Genomic DNA, 25,747 nt, shown 5'->3' on the forward strand with positions numbered 1-25,747 from the left:
TGGGCTGCATCTTGCCCACCCCTGGTCTAATATGTCCTTTGACGTTCATGGGCTAGACATTTTTTTTTCTCTATTTTAAGTTCTTGATAACTTCTTTCTCTAGCCTTAGAGAGGAAAATGGATTGCTTGAATCTTTTATAGTAATACAAATGCCTTTATGTTTAGTCAAAACAGTAATGCAATTTCCCTAGATTCTTGACCCACACTGGCTTAGTTTTGCTGTATATAGCTTTGTTACCACTTCCATTTAATATTGCTATTGACAGCAAATTAAATGTTGTCACATCAAATAACAAGACATATCTTTTGGAACTGGGCTAGTTTCTGGACAGTGGGCCCAATAAACAAAACCATTACTCTTTGGAGAAATTATTCTGGGGAGAGGCAGGCCCACTGTCTACAATGAACAGCAAATTAAGGACCCAAATTTAAGCCCCTTCTTAGAATAAGCTGTCTTTTTAAGACTCAAAGCACCAGCTGTTCTTCAGACAGACTAAGGGCCAGATTTTGGCTGCACTGGGTTAAGGGAAGGAGTGACACTGAACTGATTTTACACCATCTTTATATCTTCAATCTCAGGGCTATCCTAGGGTTCATTTGGACCTCGGAAGAATTTACAGCCTCAAAGGACTGCAGCCCCAAGGAACATTTCCAGTAGTAGAAAGTAATTATAGTGCAGTATAGCACCAGCCATATCCCACCCCCTTTCTCTTGAGAGATCCTTCAATATTAGCTGTTCTCTGTAGGAGAATCCTTGCCTAACCAGTTAAACTGGCTTTCTGGCTACTTTCAGCTGTCAGATCATCCAACACTAGTTTAGTGTTACAGTGATACTAAACTAGTGTATTCCCCTTTTCTTACTGCTGACTAGTGCATTCCATTGGTCAAAACTGCTCTGCATTTTCCTTCCCTGCCCCCTAGTAATGTTTAAAGTATTTTAAAGAAATAGTATTTATGACCTTTGTTTGAAAGGACACCGTCTGTGATTGGGAGTAAGAAGGGTACTGTTCCTTCTGTCTAGTATGGAAGTATTACAGATGTGTGTTTTAGAACGCTTCAAATTCTCATTGCTCCTGTGTAAAACTGATTTGCCCAGCATAGACTTGCTAGCTATGCTAGGGAAATTGTTAGAAAATGTCCCACCATTACCCACTGGCAGTAAAGCACTGCCACTGTTAGCAGTACTGGGAGTTTTAATGGGAAAGGGTCAGTGACTGCTACCGCCATTTTATTTGCTCTTTTAAATGATATCTGCTCTGAATAGGATGCTTAAGGCACCAGTATCCTGTGATGTGGGCTTGCAACATTGCCAAACCTGTGTGAACTGATTCTGTGCTAGCAAGGAAGATATTTTGAAAAGTACCTTTAGTGCAGAATGTACCACACAGAGATGAATCATTAGCTTTAGCTTTCAGTCACCCTGTCATCATAATTTGGATACTCTGAATTACTTAGGTGTTGGAAAACAAAAGAAGGGGATCTGGGAAGATCAAGCACTTCCCGTATACTGGTATTATAAGGCACCCACCTAACAAACAACTGACTCATGCATCAGTCACAATCCCTGAAATACCCACACCCATTTGCCAATGCTTATACCTGCACTCCCACTTGAAACATGCATATGTACCCTTGTATTCACACACATGTTTTATGGACATGCATAGATGCTCCTACTTGCACCATTATGGAAAAGCTCCTCCTGCATAGAGCTAATGTGGCTACTACACATTATCATCAGGGACACATGTGCAAAACTTCCTCTCAGAGACACACCCGATAGACAGAAGTCATTATTAAAATCTGCTTGAAGATTGCATCAGAATGATTTTCTGTAACTTGTTTTTACAAGGAGAAGAAAAGGATACGTGCCTGTTCTAAATTCTCTTTAAAATGTATTAATCTTCAAAGCTATTTAGGCCATGCAAATAAACCTCTAAGGTTGGATATGCAGCTTGTTGGATTTCCAGTTTCAGCAATGGTGCCAAGTTTTGTGCAGGGCTTTGCATGCGGTACTTCAGGGCAGAATTTAGTTCGCTAGTTGGGTAAATCACCTGAAAAAAGCAGCCATTAGATTACATTACCAGGTTTAGCAGGCATCAGAACATTGGGAGCAATTAAGATAAGACAGCTGATAGGAGTAAAATGACATGCTAGTAAAAGTGCAATATCATTTGGCAATACTCTAAGTCAAGGGTAGGCAACATTTTTTTTTGGCTGGAGTGCCGAATAAACCACAATGTCTACCTTGGAAGCTGCTGGAGTGCCGACATGCTGGAGCCCAGGGCAGCTGTTTGCAGCCTCCCAGCTGAGCTGGGGCTGCTCCCAGCAGGGCTTGCAGCCTCCCAGCCACTTGCTGGGAGCAGCCTGGGCTCCGTGGCTGGCAACAGCTGCTTAGAGCCCAGGCTGGTGGTGGTGCGCCAAACAAAATGGCCTTGCGTGCCGTCCTCGGCACACATGCTGGGGATTGCTGACCCCTGCTCTAAATCATAGTTCTGAATATGAGTAATAGATAGTCAGCTATCAGCCACTGCACTATTATACCATACCTCTGATGTGCTTCTATATATTTATTGTTTTAGAATTAACAGTGCATTCCTGTTTAGTGTAGCAGATATTGATTAACTTCAGAGATAGTCCAATTTAGCGGTGTTAAAGTCTATTACACATCATTCCAAGTACATTTAACAGTGTCAGTTCTCTGGGATCTGGTGTTACTTTCCATAGCAAGAAATTAGCACTTGATGATTGTATATGCTTCACTTTAGGAGTCAATGCAGTGTCCCTTCCTATCATTTTTAGTGGATCCTCATGGAGTTTATATTTAGTAGAATGCAGCAGGAGTTAGCCATTGTAACACTCTCAGGATCTGGCCTAGAATCAACGTGGGTTCATATTGCATCTTCTGTGGTTGTCATAGCAAGAAAGGATTTATTCTGGCTTTTGTCCACATCACCTTTTTTTTAAATTCAGGTTCTGAAGCTCAGGATTAGGTTCTTTCACATCTGGCAGGAAGAATATGCTTGGATAGTTGGATGAACAGCTGGAAAGAGTTAATGGTTTAGAAAAAATCAGCTTTTTGGCCAGCAGATATAAATTGCATTTCTCCTTAGAACAAGAGTGTGCAACGGGCTACCTTTATGCAGAAAGTCATCATTCTATAACTTTGAGATTTTTGAATTTAGCATTAATCCTGTTTATGGGATTGAGGGCATGATTTACTGATAATTTCCTGATAGTTTATAAATCAATATTAAATGCTAACTGGCACTTGGAGTGAAGCAATATGTTTTAACTTTATACTGTTCTAGATTTGTAGAAAATCAGGGTTTTGCTGAGGAAAAAAAAATGTCCAGACAGTGTGTTGGGTAAATTTGTCAATGTTTCTTTCCACACTTAGATAATACGGTTTTCATTCTGTATCACAAAAGAGTCTTCTTCATTATTCTCAATTCTCAGCTGCTTAAATATGATCATGATTTACAACCCAAAGGAACAAAGAGCAAGTTCCTTTCCTTTTCTAGAGCTCCATAAAGGTCTTTGCTTTGCATCACCTTGTTCTGTTTCTCTGTTTCAGTTCATCCATTGTTAGTCGCTGCTGAGCTAGGGACTTTGCACTCAATTTTTTTTCTGTACAGCTTCCTTGTGTGTTGTTTTCCCCTTCTTTTCTAAAAGTGTAGGTGCTTTAAAGCTGCAACCAGGGAGTCACTCTGCTATTCCCAGAGAGGTTTCTTATACATGTATGCTGTTGGAGCAACTGAGTGATGGTGAATGTTAAACGTGACTACTCCCCCATACCATCCAATCCATACGGATCAAATGTTCATTCCTCTAGTTTCTTTTCAGTGGGAGTTGCTGTTGTCAAAAGTTTTCCCTTCGGTTTAATAGCATATACATTTGGGAGATAGCAGTACTTTTCAGATTCCCTCATTTAATTTTCAAAGCAGACAGCACAAACAAGAGGCTAACTGAAATGCCCTAGGGACCCTGTAAAGCAAATAATATGTATCAGACTCCTACATTAGCAGGTTATGTTCTTTTTCTCTTGTCCTCTGAGATATCTGTAATCAAATTAATGTGTCAAATGCAATAAATAATAATATATTTGCTGTTGCTTATGGTTTTAAAGCAATGAAAGCATCTCCACTGAGGCTGATGCTGTCCCTTGTTTTAAAATAATTGTTTACATCAGACGAAATCCAAGTACCAGAAAATGGATCTTCCATTTATATAACCTGAACAATCAGTTATTTGGGATGCAGGACCTCTGGAGGGTCATCTCTGAGAGTTTATTTTCCTACATTGTATCAGTGGAGACTTGATTATTCTGATAGTGTGACTAATAGATGACTGCCTTGGGTCTTATGACAATACAGCCATACTTGGTAGCTTGTTTCATTATTTAATTGTTTTGTAGATGCAGCAGAAGAGGCAAGTCTACATTTATTGTTATATGATGGTAAACATAGCAACTTTTATTTGGGTGGGGAAGGGAGCCTAGTGAAAGAGTTGATAGTCACTGCAGGTGCACCTAGTTTGGTATTGCATTGGGTTAATTGATGGGGGTGGAAAAAATGCTCTGAAATGTGATGTACTGGTAACAGGAGATGTTCAGACTCTTGTGCTTAAATGGGAGTGTCATTGAGTTAAAAAGTTTTGATTGCTTCAACACAAATCAGACAGGGAGGAGTATACACTGCATGGCTGCTTTCGCCCTCAGGTGACTAAGTGTGATGATGTTCCAAGTCCACGCTCTTAAGGAGGGATTTTTAATCCATTAAAGAGGAGTTAGATTTCAAGGTCTTGCAAAATCTGACCAACCCTATATGGAAGTTCCAGACTCATTAGCTTGCTTGTACTCACTTCCTGAAAATGGCAAACAATGACAGTAAGAAGAAATGTAATTAGTAAACAAGGAAACAAGCAAACAAACAAAAAAAAGCTTTATCCTCACTTGCTGTTTTAATTTATCACCTGGGAAGAATATGGTGCCTTTATAATCCTTTATACTGCTTTGCACTGTTGCCTTTATAATCTTGGTAATATTCAGATACTCCAGTGATGGACAGATAAAAATGTCTGACTGGATGAAGGTTTGAAAATAGCCGCATGTTCAAATTCTTCTGCACCATACCCATGCACTAAAAGGTGCATCTTATTTTTGTCTTCTGTTATCCCTATGCAACAGTAGATACTTGTTAGAAAATTGGTATATATAGTGTCTGGTGTTCATATTTCTTCATGTCCTTCCATGTAAGGAAATAATCTTCTTTTCGACATTTGTTTAGGCATGAGTTCTTGTCTTTTGTAGAAAAAAGACAGTCAGTGGCCCCTCTCTGCTCTGTTCCAACTGCCATGGTATTAGATCCATCTCAGCAAAACTCCAGTCAAAACCTATGAGCTTCTGTCTTGTCCGCTTGCTAACCTGGTTAGAACTAGAGATATGTTACGTTCAACAGTACCTTAAGGATCAGAAACCACTTGGGGAATGGAATACATTAATCCACCGTGTGACTACCTGCACGTCCTCAGATATGTTTATCCATTATCCACTGTATACAAGCCACTGTATAAAAAGGGGCACTGTTGATGATCCCCTTGAGAAGAAATATGCTTTTTGCACAGCAAGGGCTACTGTTTGCATGCTGTTGTGTCATAGCCTACTTCAAAATCTAGGAACTGACTAACCGCAGCAAACGTCCTTACATGATTTACTGTGTGCATGACTTGTTTCCCCTCCTTGACTGGGCTTCAATTATTAGAAGTAACATCTACTAGAAGTAACAATTATGGTAACTAATTAGCTTACTAGAAACTTTTTGTCTGTTTGCTTGTGTTCTCTTGTTTATTTTACTTTTATTTTGATTTTCATTGTCATTTGCTATCATCAGGAGGAAGGCTAGTAATGAAAGAGAGGTCAGCTATTTGGATCAGAGGATGGGTAGGTACTACAAGACTGCATCATGCCTCCACCCAGCAAATGAAAACTGGTTCCCTCAGACCATGTACCTGTGATGACGTCACCCTCAGACAACTTGGGACCAAAGCATCTGGGATTTTCCCAGAACTGGGTAGGAGTCACTTTTGCATCCTAACATGAAACTTTCCAGAACCTCCCTCTTAAGTACAAGGATAAAAGTTTTTGCTATTACCAATATATCCCGTTTAAGAGTATTTGTTTTCCTCATTCATGAACCCACTGCAATATTGTAGTAGATGTAATAGTAGTTAGCTGTTTAGCCTTTCTCTGGGCTCCATTCCCCACATCTGGTTTGATCAACAACTGTATGTTTCTTTCACACTGACCGATTTGTGTCCATATCACAAACCTACAATGCTATCCAGTATGACAATTAGCCAAATAAATTTCAGTTCACGAGTGAAACCTAAAGATTACAATAACAGAGGCATTTTGAGTCGGGTAGAACAAGGTCTCTGAGAGAACTATCTGTGCCCAGGAATGCAAGAGTGCAGCTGTTATAAATGAGGACTCTAGTATATTGGTAAAGCTGAGAGGGGAGTGACTTGTTGGATGTGTTACAGGTTGAGACCTGAGGTTCATTATCTGAGGCTTATGAAAAAGGTTTCATAGCCTTTGAGTGAATAATTATAGTCTGTTATCACTGTTTAACAGCTATTCAGTCAATTATATGTTTTTATGAAGAAGACACATTATGTGAGCAGAGCAAAATCATTTAGAAGTTCAAATGAATATCCGTGGAGCCTTTCCTTACCACACTCAGCCAGCTCTGATGAAAGTGGACTAAGAGTCTAATAATGTTAAAGTTGTAGGCATCAAACACCATCATTCAGTTGTCTTTAGGATAGATGATGGTGTTGTTGCCTCCAAGGCCCTGTTAGGTCCTCCTGCAGTATGGTTTGAATAAGCACATGGCAGCTATTCAGCGAGTATAAATGTAGTGTAGCCTTTATTAATGCTATCAGTGAGGTGGTCAGACTGGCTGCCAGTAGGGACAGTGCAGGGGCATTTCTGTTTTACTCTTTTTATACGCTAGAAATGCTTGCATCAAGCCTGCGTCATTGCCCACACGTGAGAATCACATTTGGTACCAGGCACCTTACAATTTGCTGATTATGAACTTACTTGGTTACAACATTATCTTCCCCCAGGTATGTACCAGGCTTTGGTTATACTGTCCTACATACTTTTCTTTTCTTCTGGTGGGGGTTTTACTGACACTTGCATCCCACAGCTCTTGATGCACTTCTAAATGTCTTGATGCACTCTGATGCTGTCCACAGAACTTTAAACTTGCAGCTTTTAACTGTTATTGCTTTTGGTCTGTCTTATGGATAAGACAGACCATGTGGTGGAAAGATGATGGATGTGGATGGATCCACCTGTGGATGGATGATGTAGAGGTATAAATTGAACAATGGTGATCAAGAAGGACAAACCAAGCAAGGTTTGTCAAAGAAGGACAAACCAAGCAAGCAAACTAATGCAAACAGGGCATATTGGGGCCTTGTTATCCTGTCTAGAAAAATCCCCACTGTTATTTGCGCAGGTTCCCATCTAGTAGCGTTAGCACATCAGGAGCTGTAGAGTTGACTGCTAGCCCTTCTCGGAGTAAATTATATCAATGCAGACTTTAAAATGCTTATGGCAGCCAGCTGCCCCTCTACACTAAGTATCCCCATGTTGCAAGTGCAGCATGGAGCTGAGCAGTGTTACTGATGGTAGGGAGCAGGTGATAGCTGAGATGACATTTGTAATTATTTTTGGATGTAGCCAGCATCAGTCATTTGTGCACTGTCATTCATGAGTACTATTATTCATAAACATCCATTTAAATGTGATGGAGGATCAAGTATTTCTTACTGAGATATAAGGTAAGATGGAGGGTTTAAAGGATAGGTTTGTGTCTGGCAGACAGCCTGGCTTGAAACAGCAATTGTCAACTTCTCCTGTGTTACAGATCCATTTTACAGCAACAGTAAGAAAACTTCTGGGACTCCTTCACAGTTTCAAAAATCTATCCTTTACCTTGCCTTAAAGGGAGGGTACTGATAATGCCTGGCCATTGCACCCTTTAGCGGGAGAATACATGGTCTGGTTCTGTTCCAGCTCCACCAATGATCACCTGCTGTGTGGGAGACAGCTATGTTAGTCCGAAGTCAGAGTAAAGATGCTCCTTTGTAGAGTAACTAAATGAGAGAGAAAAATGGTTCTTTATAGAGTAACTAAGTGACAGAGAACAAGCTTTTGTGAACCCAAGTTCACTTCATCATATGCTGTGACCGGCTATGCGACTTTGGGCAAGTCACTTCTGAGCTCTGCCACTCACTCCACCTTACACACTGCTTTGTTTGCCTTTCACAGCATCTGATGAAGTGAGCTCAAATTCACAAAAGCTTATGTTGTATATATATCTTAGTCTATAAGGTGCATATCTACCCTGCCTTCTGCCTGCCTTCAGACTAATATAACTACTACCTCACCCTATTCTTATCCTTCATCTAACTTTTCTACTTACACTCCAAGTCTTTTGGGGCAGGAACTGCTTCACACTATATTATTCATGCAGCACAATGGCGTTCTGATTTTGGTCGAGGCTACAGCTCTACTTACAGTATAAATAATTAATAGTGAGAGAATAAAAACATCAGTCTGGTAAGAATCACATCTTCACCCATGGTGATTCTGGGAGCAGCCTGATGCAGTCAGCTCTTGAAGTATTACATCCCTTTGAAAGAATGCAGTGTGCGTGCCCTTCAGTGCTGACTCAGCTCCTTTGACTGGAGTGGAGGGGGAAGGACCATGAACCTACTTTCACATCTTCCCTTTCCTCTTTGTCTTTTGCAAGGCTAGCACAGCTGGCAGTTCTACCTCCCAGCAGCTCCTGGATTCAAGATGTGCAAGGAGTGTTTGTCACTAGCTCTAGAGCAGTCCTTGCCTGCAGCTTGTCTGTGTTCCCTCTTTCCTGTCCCTGGAAGGCCCAAGTGCATCTAATTCTAAATGTGTCACCACCATCATGAATTAACCTCCACCAAACAGAGTCTGGAGAGATAGTGGACTCAGGATTATCAAGCAGTTCTTATGCTATGTTATGCTGTGCTATGCTATGTATAGCTTTGATTCCACTGTCTTTTATATGAATGAAAAACCTGCAGTTGACTTTGAGAGTTGGCTTGGACCCATAGGAAGAAATGGAGGATTTTCCATATTGCATCAAACTATTGGTAACTCAAGTGTAGGATCCTACCTTGGTCAGTGCCTGATCCTAGACCTGATACTGAAGGACAGAAAAATGCCCAAGATGACATATAGCTAACTGTACTATGCCCTACTTGGAAGTATGGGGATAAGATGTATTCTTTCCTGCCCCCTGTTGTGAAGTTCATGCCCCACAGCAGGAAGTTTTCTCACTCTTATCTGTGCATATATAAGTAAGTTTGACTTTTTTAAAAGAAATGTTTTAGTATCCTTGACTCTCTGACCTCCTACAGAAGTGAATTCCTTAGGCTGGTTACAGGCTGTGTGCATTAGAGATTGTGCATTCACTGCCCTAACGTTCTGCTGAGTATAACACCTCTGGGATTGTATCTTGAACTGCAGGTATGATGATATGGATATCACGGGTATTAGGACCACCTCTGCTAGTAACAGTTCTACATTTAGAACTAGCTGTTTCTTGGCACAGGGTAATGAATCACTGAACTAGATCTGTATCTGACAAGGATGAAGTAGAATTAAACCAATACAGCTGCCATACATACGGATGTGAGTGGTATGACTATAATTCTTGTAGTCTGATTTTCCACTGTCTTTGCATATCGACCAGTTGGGAGAAGGCATAATTCTCCTCTTGCACCATTCACAATGGTAGTATGAGCTCAGCGCATTCACTTTGCTTAGGTAAGAATTACAGGCCAGGAAACAAGACAGTGGAGAATATGGCCCAAGTGGTTTCACCTAGTTGTTTAATCTGTTTGTGGAGGCTCTAGGTACCAGAACTGAAAATGCAATTCACATGCAAGCAATTGCTGCAAACCAAATAACTCCTTTGTTATGAGGACACATGGGAATCCATTTGCTTCAAGTTTAGCATGAAAGCCTAGCAGCTACCTTCTTAGATAAAGTGCTATTTGGTATTAGGGTCAGTACACAAGTCTTTTCTTTCTGGAACAGACAGCAGAGACAGTTAAAGCGAATGGGTACTGGATTTAGAACTAGCATTTCACAGATCTGTAGAACAGACTGTTGAAGAATGATCCCCCAAATGTCGAACATAGCATCTTGCTAGAAATTTGTTAGGATTTAAGTTGCATCAGGATTTTTGTTCAATGATAATTTAAAGTTAATAACACTTTCTTATGGCCTTTTAGATGTAGGCCACCTCTTACTAAACTATTATTTTTTTTGTAAAGCCTAATAGTTTATAAATGGATAATTGCACCTGGGAGAGGGTTTCTTATCAGCCAACAAAGGGCCAGATTCAGATCTCTGTTACAAACTGAAAATCTGGTGCATCTTTGAGGTCAATGATGTGCAACCAATGAGAATGAGAAGCCCATTGTGCTTTTCATGGGCTGTACTGTTTGTTCTGCTCTGTATAAATGCAATGTGGCGATTGATTCTTGGCACACTCCTGAACTGTAAGTGAATTGTGATTGCATGGGATAAAGTAAAGACGGGGGATGGACTTGCAAATCACCCCAAAAGTCATGAAGTTCTTTTTGCACATCTACCTATTGCCCTTCATCTTTGGTATCTCTTGAATCCCTGGCTCTCCTAGCCACCTACAGCTTACCTAGCCAGAAAGAAGGACTGTGGGAGTCTTCTGGGAAGCTCCCCTTTTCTGACTGATTTAGAAGCTCTGCTCGGTTCATATATTCATACATACATAGATTGTAAGGGGCTGGAAGGGACCTTGCAAGATCATCTGGTCCAGTCCTCCTGCACCAGGCAGGAAAGACAAAGTCCCCTCTCAGCCTTCTCTTTTTAAGGCTGAAGAGGCCCAAGTCCCTCAACCTCTCCTCGTATGGCTTGCCGTGCAAATCTCTAATCATATGGGTGGTTCTTCTATGGACACTCTCAAGCTTTTTCACATCCTTGTTGAAGTGTGGCACCCAGAACTGGATGCAGTACTCCAGCTGCGGTCTCACCAATGCTGAGTAAAGTGGAAGAATCACCTCCTTGGTTTTGCTTGAGATGTGTCGATTGACGCATTCCAGAGTATTGTTTGCCCTGCTGGATACAGCATTGCACTGCTGGCTCATGTTCATACTATGGTCTATGACAGGGGTCGGCAACCCCTGGCACGTGTACCAAGCATGGCACGCAAGGCCCTTTTGCTCGGCACGCCATGGCCAGCCCCAGCTCTAGGTAGCTGCAGCCAGCAACGAATCCTGGGCTGCTCCCAGCTGCCTGCCTGTGGGTGCAGAGCCCGGGCTGGCTACAAACAGCTGTGCCAGGCTCCAGAGCTCAGTCACCAGCTCTGTGCTGGGAGCGAGCTGCTCCCAGCAGGCAGTTGGGATGCTGCAAGCCCTGCAGGGAGCAGCACGGGCTCCAGCAGCTACCCAGAGCTGGGGTAGCTGCTGACAGCCACAGAGCCTGGGCTGGGGGGCAGGGGCTTTGGGTGGGGGGCAGGGGCACAAGCAGGGCATTCTGCCATGTACCCCCTGCCCTCATTTTGTTTTTCTAGCATGCTGGCACTCTGGCACCTTCCAAGGTAGACGTTGTGGTGTTTTTCAGCACTCCGGCCAAAAACCGTTGCCTACCCTTGGCTTACCCCTAGGCCCCTTTCAGTTGTGGTGCTAGTCAGTGTGGCACCACTGAGCCTGTAAGTATGTTGGGGATTGTTCATCCCCAGATGGAGCACTTTACCCTTCTCAATGTTGAACTTCATCTGGTTCTGATCTGCCCAACTTGCCAGCCTATCTAGGTCCGCCTGCATCTGTAGCCTATCTTCAAGCATGACCACACTCCCCCGTAACTTGTTGTCTGTGAACTTGGCCAGTGAGCTCTTCATCCCCACATCCAAATCATTAATAAAGATGTTGAAAAGCACTGGACCAAGCATGGACCCCTGAGGGACACCACTGGCCACTTCTCACCAGGATGAGTCCATTCATTGGAACTATCTGGGTCCTACCCCGCAGCCAGCTTCCTACCCACCTAATTGTTGAGCAGTTAAGCCTGCAATCCTCCCATGAGAACACCATGGGATACCAGATCAAAGGCCTTTTGGAAGTCAAGGTATACAATGTCAACTTCCTTTCTCTTATCCAGGTGGTGAGTTACTTGGTCATAGAAGGAGATGAGCTTGGCAGGACCAGACCTGTCCATGATGAAGCCATGCTGGCTGTCATTCAGAATCCTATCTTCTACAAGTATATCGCACACAGACTCCTTGATGATTTTTTTTCCAGGATTTTCCCTGGGATAGAAGTTAGGTTAATTGGCCTATAGTTGCCCGGGTCCTCTCTCTTCTCCTTCTTGAACATGGGCACAACATTGGCCCTCTTCCAGTCTTCAGGGACTTCCCCCGAGTGCCATGAGTTTTGGAAGAGTTTCACCAGAGGTCCTGCAGTGACTTCAGCCAGCTGCTTCAGCAGTCTTGGATGAAGTTTGTTCGGCCCTGCTGACTTATAAATCTCTAACTTTTCTAACTGATCATGCACCAGCTCAATGTCAACAGTAGGAAGGTGGTCATTCCCACCATGCCCATTCTGAACTTTATCTAGTATGATTTTCCCCATAGTCCGGTGAAATACTGAAGCAAAGTAGTCATTCAGGAATTCAGTTTTCTCCTAAGTGTCAGTAAACAACTGTCCTGAGTTGTTAAGCAATGGCCCCACACTTCCATTTGTTTTCCTCCTGTTCCCTATATACCTAAGAAAGGACTTATTGTCCTGGATTTCTGTTGCTAATTTAAATTCAGTTGCCGCCTTAGCCTTTCTAATCTGCTCCCTACAAGTGCGGGTCATTGTTGTATAGTCCTCCTTATGGATTGTCCCAAACTTCCATTGTTTGTATGCCTCTTTCTTTTTTTTCAAGAAGACCATGATATTCTAATTAAGCCAAGAGGTCTTACCAGCCCTTCTGCTACCTTTCCTCTGCATGGGAATGGACTTCTTTTGTGCTTTGAGAATTGTGTCCTTGAGGAACAACCACTCTTCATGTGCTCCTTTCACCTTTGGTCCATGGTCCCACAGCACTTCCCCTACTATTGCCCTGAGCCTGTTGAAATTTGCTTTTTTGAGGTCCAGAACTCCAGTTCTGCTAACTGATTTGCCTGCCTTGCAATGGACAGTGAACATGATGGTTTCATGGTCGCTGTTGCCCAGGCTACCCTTTATATTCAAGTCACTCACCAGACCATCTCCTTTGGCCAAGACCAAGTCTAGGACAGCAATACCTCTGGTTGACCTGTGCACTTCCTGAGTCAGGTAGAGCTCTTTGATACAGGTCAGGAAGCAATGTGACTGGTCCGGCTTAGCTGAGTGTTCCTCCCAAGACACGTCTGGGTAATTGAAGTTGCCCATGATGACCATATCCCGTGCGTGAGTGGCCTCTGCAAGTTCTTGAGAGAACTCCAGATTGAGCTCCTCCCCTGGTTTGGTGGTCTGTAGTACATACCTACAGCATGGTCTCTCTCACCATGCTCCCCCCCGCCAATAGTTTGACCCAGAGGGCTTCAAGCCACTCTTTCTTGGAGCCGATGTCAGTCTCCAAGGAGGTGTACTGCCTCATTGGTGTACAGGCACCTGAGTCATCCAATTGAGACCCTTGATTTCCTGTCATATTGAGGGAGAACTAGTTGCAGTTAGCCTCACATCTTTGAGTTCCCATTTGTCAGGTAATTTTGCTTGGTCTAATTGTGAAGTCTAAGAATGAATAAATCACTGGAGATGGGTCCCAATCCATGCACCACTGAACTTTGGGGTCCTTCGAATGTGAAGTGGAGCTATGTGGGTAGTCGGAGTAGGCAGATCCCAAACCCTACATCTGAGCATCCCAAACTCTGAAGGCAGAGGGAGGTAGTTAGGTGTGTTAGTCTGACATCTCTGCTAGTTTCTCTGTGTTAATCTCTGGAAGGGTTCACTTCTGGATTTCAGCTTTGTATCTCAGATGCATCTCAGTAAATGTCCACATGTAAGAAATCAAAGCAGCTTCCTAATACCTTCTACTCAGAAATATAGGGCTGCAACTCTAGTGTTTATTCATGCTGGGATAGGGAATGGCACAGGAGGAGTCTCAGTTCCTGAACCCCTGGGGTTTCCCTGTGTCAGGTCACTCCTCCGTTGGGGTTGGTAATTAGCAAGCATCCTGCCCTCAAGTGAACAATGTGTTCCATGACCAGCTATACAGGAACAACAGCTCCAGAAAGGAGTATTCAAAAGCAGTGAGGTGAATACACTGGGTTTATTGTGGGCAAGCCACTCCTTCCATTGCTCACGCCTTCTTATGAACCTGCTCTTAGGTGCTGAAACTCTGAGCACCTTTGGCAGGGAAAGTGAACTCAGGACTTTTGGCTCTGCGATCTGCCGCACCTGCAACAGGGAACAGTTGTTTTGGAGGAAATCACAGATCAAGGAAAAGTACCAGTTTCAACTTGTACCTGATAGAAATAAGTGAATCAAAGTTATATATTATACAAGACGGAGAGGGGCGAAGGAAGTTTATCATTAACCTGAAGTCTGCAAACGAAATATAAGGAGAGAAGAAAGAAGGGAACCAGAAAAGCAAGCAGAATGGATTCCACTTACAAGATCAATAATCCTGCAGACATCTCTGTCATAGTCATTTATTTTGTGGTAGTCCTGGCAGTGGGATTATGGGTATGTTTGGATTTTCTTTTGTTACATAGAATATTTTATTGAGTTTAAAGGGAATGGCTTTGTAAACTGAAGTTATAGTTGTATAAATTACCTGCTGCTTCTTTGGAAGGATGGTTTGAGGGTGCATGGGTTGGAATTATGATGCATTTCCTTGGGGAGATCAGTCCCTGGGGTGAGGATGAGCGTAGGAGTGATGGTGGCAAGATGATAGTTCAAAGAGAGGACAGCTGGCGTTTAGGCTGAGGGCAGAGGGGGGGGGAGTATCAAGATGTCAGGGAGATGGGTGATAGATGGGGCTTGCACTAGAGAAAGGTCCTGGTAAGGAAGAAGGGGGAAATGAACTAGGAATGGGATGATAGTAGGGGTGGATGGATAAGATCTAATACGATGGAGCAGAGGATGTTTCCTTGAGAGTGTGTGTGATAGTGGGGTGGGCAGTGGGCTGAATGGAGACTGTGGATGAATGGAGATTGTAGTGGGGGCTGCTGGGATAGGAAGGTCATGTAAGTACTGTTTTGTGTTGTAAGTAATTGTGACTGGGATGGAAGTCAAGGTGTCATGGAATGGCAATGGAGTGGCAGATGGCCACTGGGAAATGCTGCAGGATGTATGCAAAATGAATCGAAAGCACAGGCAGATGGTTGCAGGAAGACCCAGCCTCAGTTAGTGCAAATGCTGCTGGTGCTGTGGTCATCTTTGTTTAATGTCCAAGTAAAATTCTTTCTCCTCCTCCTTGCCCAGGAAGTGTGGATCAGTCATTTTTTGTGACTTATCTTTGAAAAAATACATATTTTTGCACCTAACAGGTAAAGGAGAGATACTGCCCCATTAAAGTAACTCTAGATACTGCAGGGTTCAAAGGTAGAGGGCAGATAGTATTTGCTATGATGGTGCTTTAGTGGAAAACACTTGAGTGTCACTCTCGGGAACAGATATCCTGTCTGAGGAGAACTCAAACTGTCTTCTCTGAGAAAAGAGCTGACAGCTAAAGGACTGAGTCAGGGAAACTTGCTCCTTCCTCAGTGGCCTTTGCTACCTCCAAAAAACCTCACAGGCCATGTCGCAGAGTAAGTAGGCAATGGCAGGCAAAATCTTCCACTTGAGCAGCCTGGAAGAGTTTTGAGACGTGATAAACTATGGAGGGACACACATTAGTGTTTGGTTACCACTTTGGTGATGCAAAATGGCCATTAGTTTTGGCTGGTGTACTCTTTTGGCAAGAGGCAGGGTAGGTTTGCACCTTATAAACTAACTAAATCAAAGATGTATAAACTTTTGTAAGCAGTAGTTCAGTGGTTGTCAAGGGTCAGAGTATATGGGAGACCTTTCTGTGCCTTATACCCTTCCTTCCCTCCAAGCATGAGCCGAAGTCTCCACTAAAGAATGATGTAGCATACACCCTCCCCCAGGATACTGGGCAGTTTGGGGAGGGAGCCAGGCTTGGGTGTTAAAGCACAATCTGTCTCGAAGTTTGTAGTTAACCTCTGTAATACTGAACTCCCAGGAGCAGAAGAGGCGTATTGGACACTGAGGCACTACAGTTTCAAAGCTATTCAGATATTAGAAAGGTTGCCTCTCTCTGGCAATGCTGATAAATATTGGTTCAACTATTTTGAGTAGTGAAGTGTAACTGGGTTTTATTTACTTCTTTGCTTCTATATCAGGATCAGGGATCTGGCTTGCTTTGGCCCAGATATGCCCCCTGTATGGGCAGGAACCAAGGTCTTTTGAAAGCATGGGGAACACATTGTTTACAAATGGCTTTGGATGAAGACTTGTTAAAACTTTGAGGAAAATTCCTTGTAAAATCCATTCCTGTCAGATCTAAAATGAGATTGAGGGCTATCATTCTTACCTGTCCACTCTGTGGAAATGCAGAAATACTGACAAGTGGAGCATGGGTATATTGATGATATCATCAGAACTGGATAGCAGATTCCTACAGAAGATTGGTCCATCCTTTGAGGAAAAAGGAGGCTGGCTATATCTTGTCTACTGCAACACTGGCTTTTTGGGGGCCTAACATCAAGGAGACTACTCGCCTGAAAGGAGTGCTTATATGAGTTTGCAAGCATAACCCTTGGTATAATGATGTGTTTCTTGCATCATGTTCTTATTGTCTTTTAACATGTCCAGTATTTAGCATTGGTTTTGCAGGCCAGCCATAATGAAAACTGAAGTGTTCAAATGTAGTTCAAAATGTATCTAATCATTTTGTCTTGCAGGCTATGTACTCAACCAACCGAGGAACAGTGGGTGGATTCTTCTTGGCAGGGAGGAGCATGGTGTGGTGGCCGGTGAGTTTTCATTATGTACTATGTATGTATGTCTTTGTGTGTGTGTGCAGGTAATATTATTATACTTCCAATCCAGACATAGCAATGGGGTGCTTAGAAGCTGTAGGAAGTGCCGTGACTGCAGTATACTGTAGACAAGCAAGAAGTAGGTTTAATCTGACTATTTAGGAGTTCCTGTAATAATTCAGCCACAGCAACACAAAGCACACTGCAAACAGTAGTGTAAATGCTCAGGTAGGTTAGTTCATGCTTAACTCCATGCTGCAGGTGACTGAGTGTTTTAAGACTTCTTTTGGACACAATCAAAGTTTTCTACTAAGAGTCTGACTCATGCTGAGGTGTGATGTGGAGGCATAGCCTCTTCGGCTGTTCTATCGCTTTGGTGCTAAGCACTGCAGTCCTTTGCTTCATGAAGTCAACTGCTCCATGGAGAAAACAGTGGAACATTTTAAATAAGTGAATAGGTCATAGTTTATATTGAAGATAATACCTAACTTTTACTTGGAACGTTTGTTTCATAGAGCCCAAATGCTTTCCAGAGGAAGGCAAGTATCACTGTCCTTGCTTTAGGCCTGGGAAAAATTGAGTCATGCACAAGTGAAGTGGCTTGCTCAAGGTTACTCTAACTGCACCTGATAAGTCTCCTGAGTAAGCCCAGTGCCATCTCCTCCCAGACTACCCTGTCCCTATTTAAATGAAACTTCCTTGCAGATCATAAAATAATAGAAATGTAGGGCTGGAAGGGACTTCAAGGGGTCATCTAATCAAACCCTCTGCCTGAGGCAGGAAAGATCTTGTGGCCCATAAGGGGCTTGAATTTACAGCCTTAGCTCGATACCCTAACCAACTGATCTAAACGGATGCTTAGAAACCTTCTCAAATGTGATGCCTTGCCTGGGTGTCACTAACATGGGACTTTTGTGTTTATTGTTGTAGGTTGCCTTGGAGGAAAAATCTGGTTACAATACCTAGCTCCAATCCATTGATCAGATCCATGCAGGTAGACTATTCCATTTTAGTGGGACTTGATGCAGGGATCTACCAATCTACACAGCTGCAGGATTGGGGCCTTGGAGAAATAAAAATACAGAGATTTTATAAGTAGTTTACAGAAGTCTACATCACTGCCTGTGGTGCTTCAGACTGTTGCCTGCCTTTCAGTGGAATTAGAGCTGCCATTTAAAAGATGGAGCATTGTATTTTCCAGCAGAAGGATGATCTCATTGGATAGGCTAAGACTAAGAAAATTCAGGTCCCAGTACAAATCAGTTGGAAAGGGAGAATTTTAGAATTATTTTAAAGAAAATGTTTTCCTCTTTACAAAACATACAGCTAATTGTTGATCGATTGAATGAAGGGACTGATGCAGGATAACACTGCCATTGTCTGATCCTGACAATACATGTCCTGGGCCTGATTCTCCACTGCTTTTCATCCTGGTAAATGTTTATGCCCCTGAACAGTGACAACAAAACAGGACTCTTATGCAGATGGAGGTGAGGACACATTATAAAACAGTGGAGAATTAGGCCTGTATCTGCATGCAGAAAAATCCCTGAGCCAGGTCCTCACTCTAAAGGGTCAGCCTGCAAGAATTAGCTGGAAACTCCCCCAGTGCAGGGAATCCCCCAGTGTTTAACATCACCCACACACCTTTTTCAGGTGGGAGGCATAGCAGAGGCCAGAGGGCATTTTTGTAGCTCCTGGAATATCTCTTAGGGTTATCTCTGCCTCCCCTAATGCTGTGAGTTTATTGCAATAGAGGATCTAATCCACTGTGCATTCTAAAACCATCTTTCTAATCCCTCGTTTTGGAACACCTAGGGACCTTCCCAGAACATAAGAACAAATCTTTCTCTTCATCCTTCCAGGTAGTAGCAAAGAGAAAAACAGAAATGGCAAACACTCAAGCCCTGAAGTTAAATACTCATGCCAGCATACCATCCTGGAGATCTTATCTTGTGTAAAGGAGATTCCAAAAAATACTTTTACAGGTTTTAGTCTGAGCAGGACTCGGGTCACCCAGGGCAAATGGCTGGGGTTAGGAAACCAAGAAAAAAATCTAGAAAAATAAAACAAAATAAAAACCAACATAGTGTTGAGAACGGTTATTTACATAATGTGATTACAAAGAAATGCCACTTCCTGCTTTCATCCTTGGGCTGTGCTAAGTGTGATTATGACCTGAGGATATGCCCAGGAACTGTTGAGTTTCCGAAGTCCAAATAAACACACTCTTCACATTTTATCAGATTTGCTACTTTTGCTTTCAGGGTGATGAGATGTGCTGATGTGACTGGTTGCTTTCTCAAATAAGGAAGGAGGAAGCAATTAAACCCTTCCAAGACATTTCCCATTGTATATTTTCAGTTGTAACATGCTATATTGTTATACTCAGTGGCCTCAAGGATAAGCTGGGAGAGTAAAAAGAGGAGAGAGCAGGACAGTGAATTGTTCTTTTGCTTTGTTGACGCCACATAAATGGATGTTTGTCGGTGACAATTTGTCCAGGATTTATTCCTAACAAGAACAGGAAAGGGATTATAGTCATTGCAAGAAAGCTGTGTTCTGGCAGGTTAGATGAGAGCCAGCAATCAGAAGAAGGGAGGTAAAATCCTGCTTCTGATACTTGTGTGTGGGCACAAGCCAGATGATTTGTTGGTTAGCAAAATAGGGAAAATACAGTTGCACTGGGCAGAACCTACCAATTTTGCTTCAAATGTTTGGCTCAAATCTTGATGTCAATTGAAATTAGTGGTGCCCAACATTTAACAAAACTGGGTCCATGTGAGGTTGTTCCATCCAATCTGTGGGCCCAATTCATGCTTTTGTAGTGACATTGTACTAAGTATGAAATGGATTCGGTAACTTCAGTAGCTAGTGAAGGTCCTGTACATCAAGTTCTTACAGACTGTCCTGGTGCATTTCCATCAGTAATGAAAGCTGCAGCTTCTCATAGTCCTGTTTTAAGCACCCCGAGAGCAATCCTAAATGAAAAACTTTTTGTTTTTTTAGGCAACCAGCTATAGATGTACCGAAAGAGCGCACATGGCTCTAAAAGTCTCTTAAAATACAGAAAGCTGATTGTGGCATTCTTATAAAGCTAACTATGAAACCCTGGACCATGGACACTGAATTATTTCTTCTTTTGCTAGCTGGAGGGGTGAGGAGTTCAGTCAGATAACAGCTGAAAGTGTTGCATTGTCTTATGGACATAGTGAGGGTTTTACCTGATACTGGACAAACCGGTATTCTGATATCTTTGGTATGTGGTACATCACCCAGTATTGACAGGGCCCTGGGAATAAAAATGCACAACAGTAAAAGTGTGGGGACATATCTCTGCTCATCAACTACATTAAAGGGTACTTTGGTGCACAAAGAAACAATAGACCCTAATCTGCTCTTCTTCAGGAATAACTGTTAGAACGGCATAAAAGTAGTGGCTGCTGGGCATAAATAGCTGAACAATACAGCCTCTGGAAAAATGTAGTGAATAGTAATTTTGAAATATAAGGAGAGGAATGCATGTATTAAACTGAAATTGAACTGATTTCTCCTATTTTGGAAGAGATACTGAGCAGAGAAATTAATCATTGCACAGGATGGCACTAAGCACTCTGTAGGTTTTCCAGAGTGGCTAAAGGTGCAGAGAGCAGGGGATTCACGCATGTATGTGTGTGTGCCCCAAAGGAGTAGAATAAAGAAAGCAGTATCCTTACCCAAGAGTAGTCACCTCTACAGAGACCCACCATGAGCTAAGGAAAAGATCAAACACCAGAGACCAAGAATGTATTCACTTAGGCTGCTGCACAAAAGGTAGGATTCACAGAGTCCCATGAGACTTAGGGCGGGAAGGGGGGCAATGACAATCAGGACTTTTCTGATCAAAAAGTTAATGAAAATAGTAGGGGAATAGATTAATGAATAACACAGAGAAAATGAACTGTAACTTTAATCTACCTGCAGCCTTCAGTTAGATTAACCAAACCCCTGTCAAAAATGACCTGTCAAAGGATTTTAGAGAAGTTATAATATTCTTGGATCTCTAGCCCTAACCTCTCCCTTTCCATCTCACTTTATTGCCCTCTGCTTTCAACTTTAGCAGTCCTTTCCCTTTCCCTCATTTTTCATCTTCCCTTTTCCTACCATAGCTTTCTTTTTTCATCCTTTTCCCCCCTGCCTGTTTGACCTTTATCTTTGTGAGCCTTCCTGCTTTCAGCCCATCCTTTGGAAGATATAGTTATGGAGTTGCCTGGTGGAGAATGCACAAACTGGTAAAAACAACTGTTTCCTTGGAATTCCCTTAGCAGCTAAGCAACTGCGTCCACAGGGCTCCACGTCCTATACAAAATATGAACCTCAGGTCAAGTCGGCAAGGGCATGGAAGTGAGGAGAACCACTTCCTCTGACTTACTTTACCTGTGTCAGCAAGGTCATAAAAAAAACTGGCCTGACTGCTCCTCTTAATAACATAGGGCCTTGCAACTGCAATACTGCACCTGTAAGGAAGGAAAGATGTTAATGGTAATATGGAGCAATCTGGGAAATGGGTCAGAATCCTTTGGCTATTGCAACTGGGGATCTATTACAGGCACTATCAATTCAGATTGGGGGAATTCAGTATTCAGTCCTATCTCATATAATCCAAAGGTTAAGGCCTACTTTCTCTCTAGGTCTCTAAGGCTCAGTGCTGTTGAGTATATCTGTGTCTAGAACAAGGCTGACATTTTAAAACAGCTTATGCGAGTCTAGCTCCTTCAAAAATCCCAATGGCAAGGGTTAAGCAGAACTCACTAGGCACTTGCTTAATAAGAGTAGCTATAATAGGTACTGCAAAGCATTAGGTAACCCCCTTGTAGCTTTTCTTGCCACAATTTACAAAAGGACTGGAGAGTCAAGGGCTGTTGTGGGTGATATCTTCTATTTGACCAATTGCATGGTTGGAATAGACTTAGACAAGCTTTTGAATGAAGTGCATTCTTCTTGCCAACATATTTCTACACTTCTGAGTTTAAAAAAAAAAAAGCTTCCCCCCACCTCAGTGTGAAAGATGTATAAATACTTTATATAAATATATGTACATTAATGGATGTATAAATCACTGAAAACATGGTTTTAGATTACATTTATAGTTAGTACGTGCTAGTGGATCTTCCCTGTGTCAAAAAACTATAGAAGCAGAAGCTAATATACTTATATGCTTACACTGCTGCTTCTTCATGTTTGTTATCCTGATTGCATGGGTTTCCATTTGGCTGTGTATTTTCTTGGAAGTTTGATGAAGAAAATACAAATCTGTTTGCACAGAAACAGTCCCAGTTTCACTCGAGACAAACAACCCAAGTTCAGAGGCACTCCCACCATTCTACTTGGAGCGGTCAGTTTTCTGGGTCCTTAGCTGGCTGCTTTCATTACTTAGAGCTGCTTAAGGTGCATTTCAAGCCTTCAGGCCAGAAGCAGGAACTCATTCAGTGAGAACTGGAGAATAATGTAGTTAATCATTTCTAGTGATTGCATTCCTAATAACTCAGAATGAGGTTTAATAATTCATCCACAGGTGAAGCAGTGGACAACAGCTGACAGAGCAGTGAAACCAAGACACAGCCTTCTGCCCAAATACAAAAATAAAGTTTTGATAAATAAGATCCATACATGCTCAGCACCCTTCCCTCCTCAGCTGTAATCTATGGCTACTGGTGATGAGACTATTGCCTCCTTTTTTTAAAAATGTGGTTACTATTGTCCTCCTATAGACCATGTTCCTATTCCTGCTAAAGGAAGTGGCATCTGAGTCCAGTGAAAACTAAGCATGTCCTATTGGGTCCGATTCTAGGTAGTGGTGTGCACATTCGTAATTCCCACTGACCTTGCGAATGCTGTGAGCTTCCCAGAAACTGGAATGCAATGTCCCCATACTGGTTGAGAACTGCATTACTTGGACATACTCACTGAGCTAGAGGAAGATAGCATTTAATTAATTTCCATAGCCACGTCTGGGTGGAACAGTGAAGGGAAAACCCAGGATTAAGTGTAGGTGGGGGCAATGAATTTGCCCTTGTGGCCTCAGGAAAGGGCTTTCTTTTTTATAATCTATCCAATCCTTTTCTTTGACTCATTCACCACTACTGTGTGTTGCATCAAAAATCATTCCTATTGGAACAAACAGGTGATGGAATTCACCCTCTTAATCTTCTTTATAGTCTTTCTCTTTGACTCATTTGCTAATACAATTAAGTGCTTGTTATATCACAAAACATTATTGTGGAAATACCTGATGTCACAAACAGGATAGGGCTGATTGCCATTTGAAAAGTATGAGGAACTCCAGGAGTAAGCAGAGCAGAAATTTGGTAGTCCAGGAGATTTGTCCTTTCACAAAAGTACTGGAGCCTGAGGAAAGCATAAGATTGCTAGGAAGAAAAGTGAGAATGGGGGAAGAAATTATAATGTTTTGTGCTTAGTTTTACTTGCAGAATATATCTTGCATTTAAAGTGTGGGAGAGAGAGCTATCTTGTCATTAAGGAGCATGAGCCAAAGGCTGCTAATGCCTTTCTGGCTCTCACATGGATTAACTAGTTATGAGCCTAATTTTCAGAGTCTAATTTCTATGCTGAAAGCCCCATGTTATCCCCAGGAATTGCAAACAAGCACTGTGAGGACATGGGTGTGACTGCTTGTGCTCCTAGAAAGATAATTTATTTTTTGTGATGCCTGATGATTTCCTATAATGCTAAAAGAATGAGAAGTCTTGCCTCTTCCCCACTTCTTATTCATTGGGGCACTACAACTTCCCACTCATTTGCAGATAGTGAATTGCTCTCCCTTTTACGAGGGTTGTAGAACCTTAGTCCAACTGACTGCAACTAGTGAATGAGGATGGAGAGTGTATCGCATACAGTGACTCTGGGCGCAGTCTGAATTATATGTATTTTTAAAGTACTTCAGGATCCTTCATCATGATAAGTCTTCAGTACATTTAAGCTATGATTATTGTATCTGATACCAAAGAGTGGGAGAAACTGTTCAGCAGAGCTCAGCTCAGCTATCCTCCACCATGCCTTCTTTCTTTACTTCTCTCCTCTTTTTGCAGTTATCCTTTCTGCTGTTCTTATAGGATTTGAAAACAAATAAGAGTTCCCTTTTCATCTCAGAACCACTTCATCTCCTGTGTATCCTCTGCTTGCAGTATCCAAGTCCATCTCAAAGTATTTTCCCACTCAAGTTTCTCACACCCAGATATGTCAGTTCCTGACCTTATAATAGATTACAGTTTTGTGCTTCAGTTCAGGGAAATTATGTTCATGGCTTTTTCTCTCCATCTTCTCCCATTGTCTCTTTGCAGTACTTGATGAAGAATGAGATTTTAGGCATAATCTTGATCTTGCGTATGTGCCATCTCCTGTAATCCAATAATGCTTTAATTTGCACTTTAACGCTTTAATCCAATCCAATAATGCTTTAATGTTCCCTTGACCAAAGCAAGCCATCGCCAAAAGGGGTGCATCTCCCACTGGAGATGCAAGCTGGCCATATGGCTTAAGCATCTTTTGTCTGGTTATATCTAATTTTCTTGATGTGGGCTAGAATCACTCCTGGAGCAGGGTCAACATATCACATCAGTCCAAGCTGCCAAGGGCTTTGGCCAAGGGCATTGGCTGCTCATTTTGGAATATATCACCCAGATGACAGTTAATGAAGTTTTGCAGAGATTCATGAGCAACATGCAGCATGCTTATTTTTAGGAGAGGAAGGGAGTATTATCCTCTAGCAGTGTCCACTTGGCTGATTTAATATGCAACATCCTACTTGGTTTCCGTTGCTTGCAAATATGATGGTTACATTTGTGTGCATGTGTGTTGATGTGGGAGGGAGTCTTCAAAGCTGTCAGGGAGGTGGTGGCTGCCAAGCACTCGGATCCCATGGCAACGACAGATGGACAGAAAGGACAACAGCTAAGCAAGTTTTGTTTTGTTCCCAAGATATTTTTCCAAATGGAGTGGCCGTTTTAGCCAGGGCCTGACTCGAAGAACTCAGCTAAGATCTCATGTTCTTTCTGTTTTCAGATTGGTGCTTCTCTGTTTGCCAGTAACATTGGCAGTGGGCATTTTGTGGGCCTGGCAGGAACAGGAGCAGCTGCTGGAATTGCCACAGGAGGATTCGAGTGGAATGTAAGTGGCACATTTACATCAACAGCCCCTGATAGCCTGGGGGAGCAGGTTACTGTGACCCTGGTGGTGATGGGGGAAGTATAGTTTTTCTCTTGGATCTTCAGCCTCTGCAAGAAGTAATGGCTTCTCTGCCAGTCTTTATTTAGTCTGCTGCAGTATGGAAGCAAGCTAATCTGATGAGGGAAACTCTGCTGCCTAACATCCTGGCTGGCAGAGATGATCAAAGCATACTTGCATTTGGGGAGAGAATGTTTCCTAGAGTGGTGGCTGCTGGGAGACTGGATCAAGGGACTGGAAAAGGGGACATGGGTGGCATCCCTAGAATTTCTGTGCTGGGTACAGAACAACCTCTAGAGGGCTGCTGGCATTTTAACTTTCACAGATCTTTACTGAGTAAAGCTAGATAAAGCAGTGATTGAAATTCAAGAGCCCACACTATAGTCAGGCTGAGTGTTGGTAGGGGATCTGCA

The 25,747-nt window shown here is 42.5% G+C and overlaps 1 protein-coding gene across 2 annotated transcripts in view; it reads left to right on the forward strand.

Annotated features, from left to right (window-relative positions):
- Nucleotides 1–14,458: 14,458 nt before the first annotated feature.
- The window catches only part of SLC5A1 (solute carrier family 5 member 1), a 33,334-nt gene continuing 22,045 nt past the window's right edge, over nt 14,459–25,747 (forward strand). For both annotated transcript variants that reach the window (XM_025199321.1, XM_014518168.2), the window contains exons 1-3: nt 14,459–14,808; nt 17,034–17,105; nt 25,173–25,277. In XM_025199321.1, coding sequence (XP_025055106.1) covers nt 14,722–14,808; nt 17,034–17,105; nt 25,173–25,277 — 264 coding nt within the window. In that variant the 5' untranslated portion in view covers nt 14,459–14,721. The remainder of the gene's footprint in view (nt 14,809–17,033; nt 17,106–25,172; nt 25,278–25,747) is intronic.

Source organism: Alligator sinensis, unplaced genomic scaffold (assembly GCF_000455745.1).
Source record: "Alligator sinensis unplaced genomic scaffold, ASM45574v1 scaffold505_1, whole genome shotgun sequence".
Taxonomy (NCBI): Eukaryota; Metazoa; Chordata; order Crocodylia; family Alligatoridae; genus Alligator; species Alligator sinensis.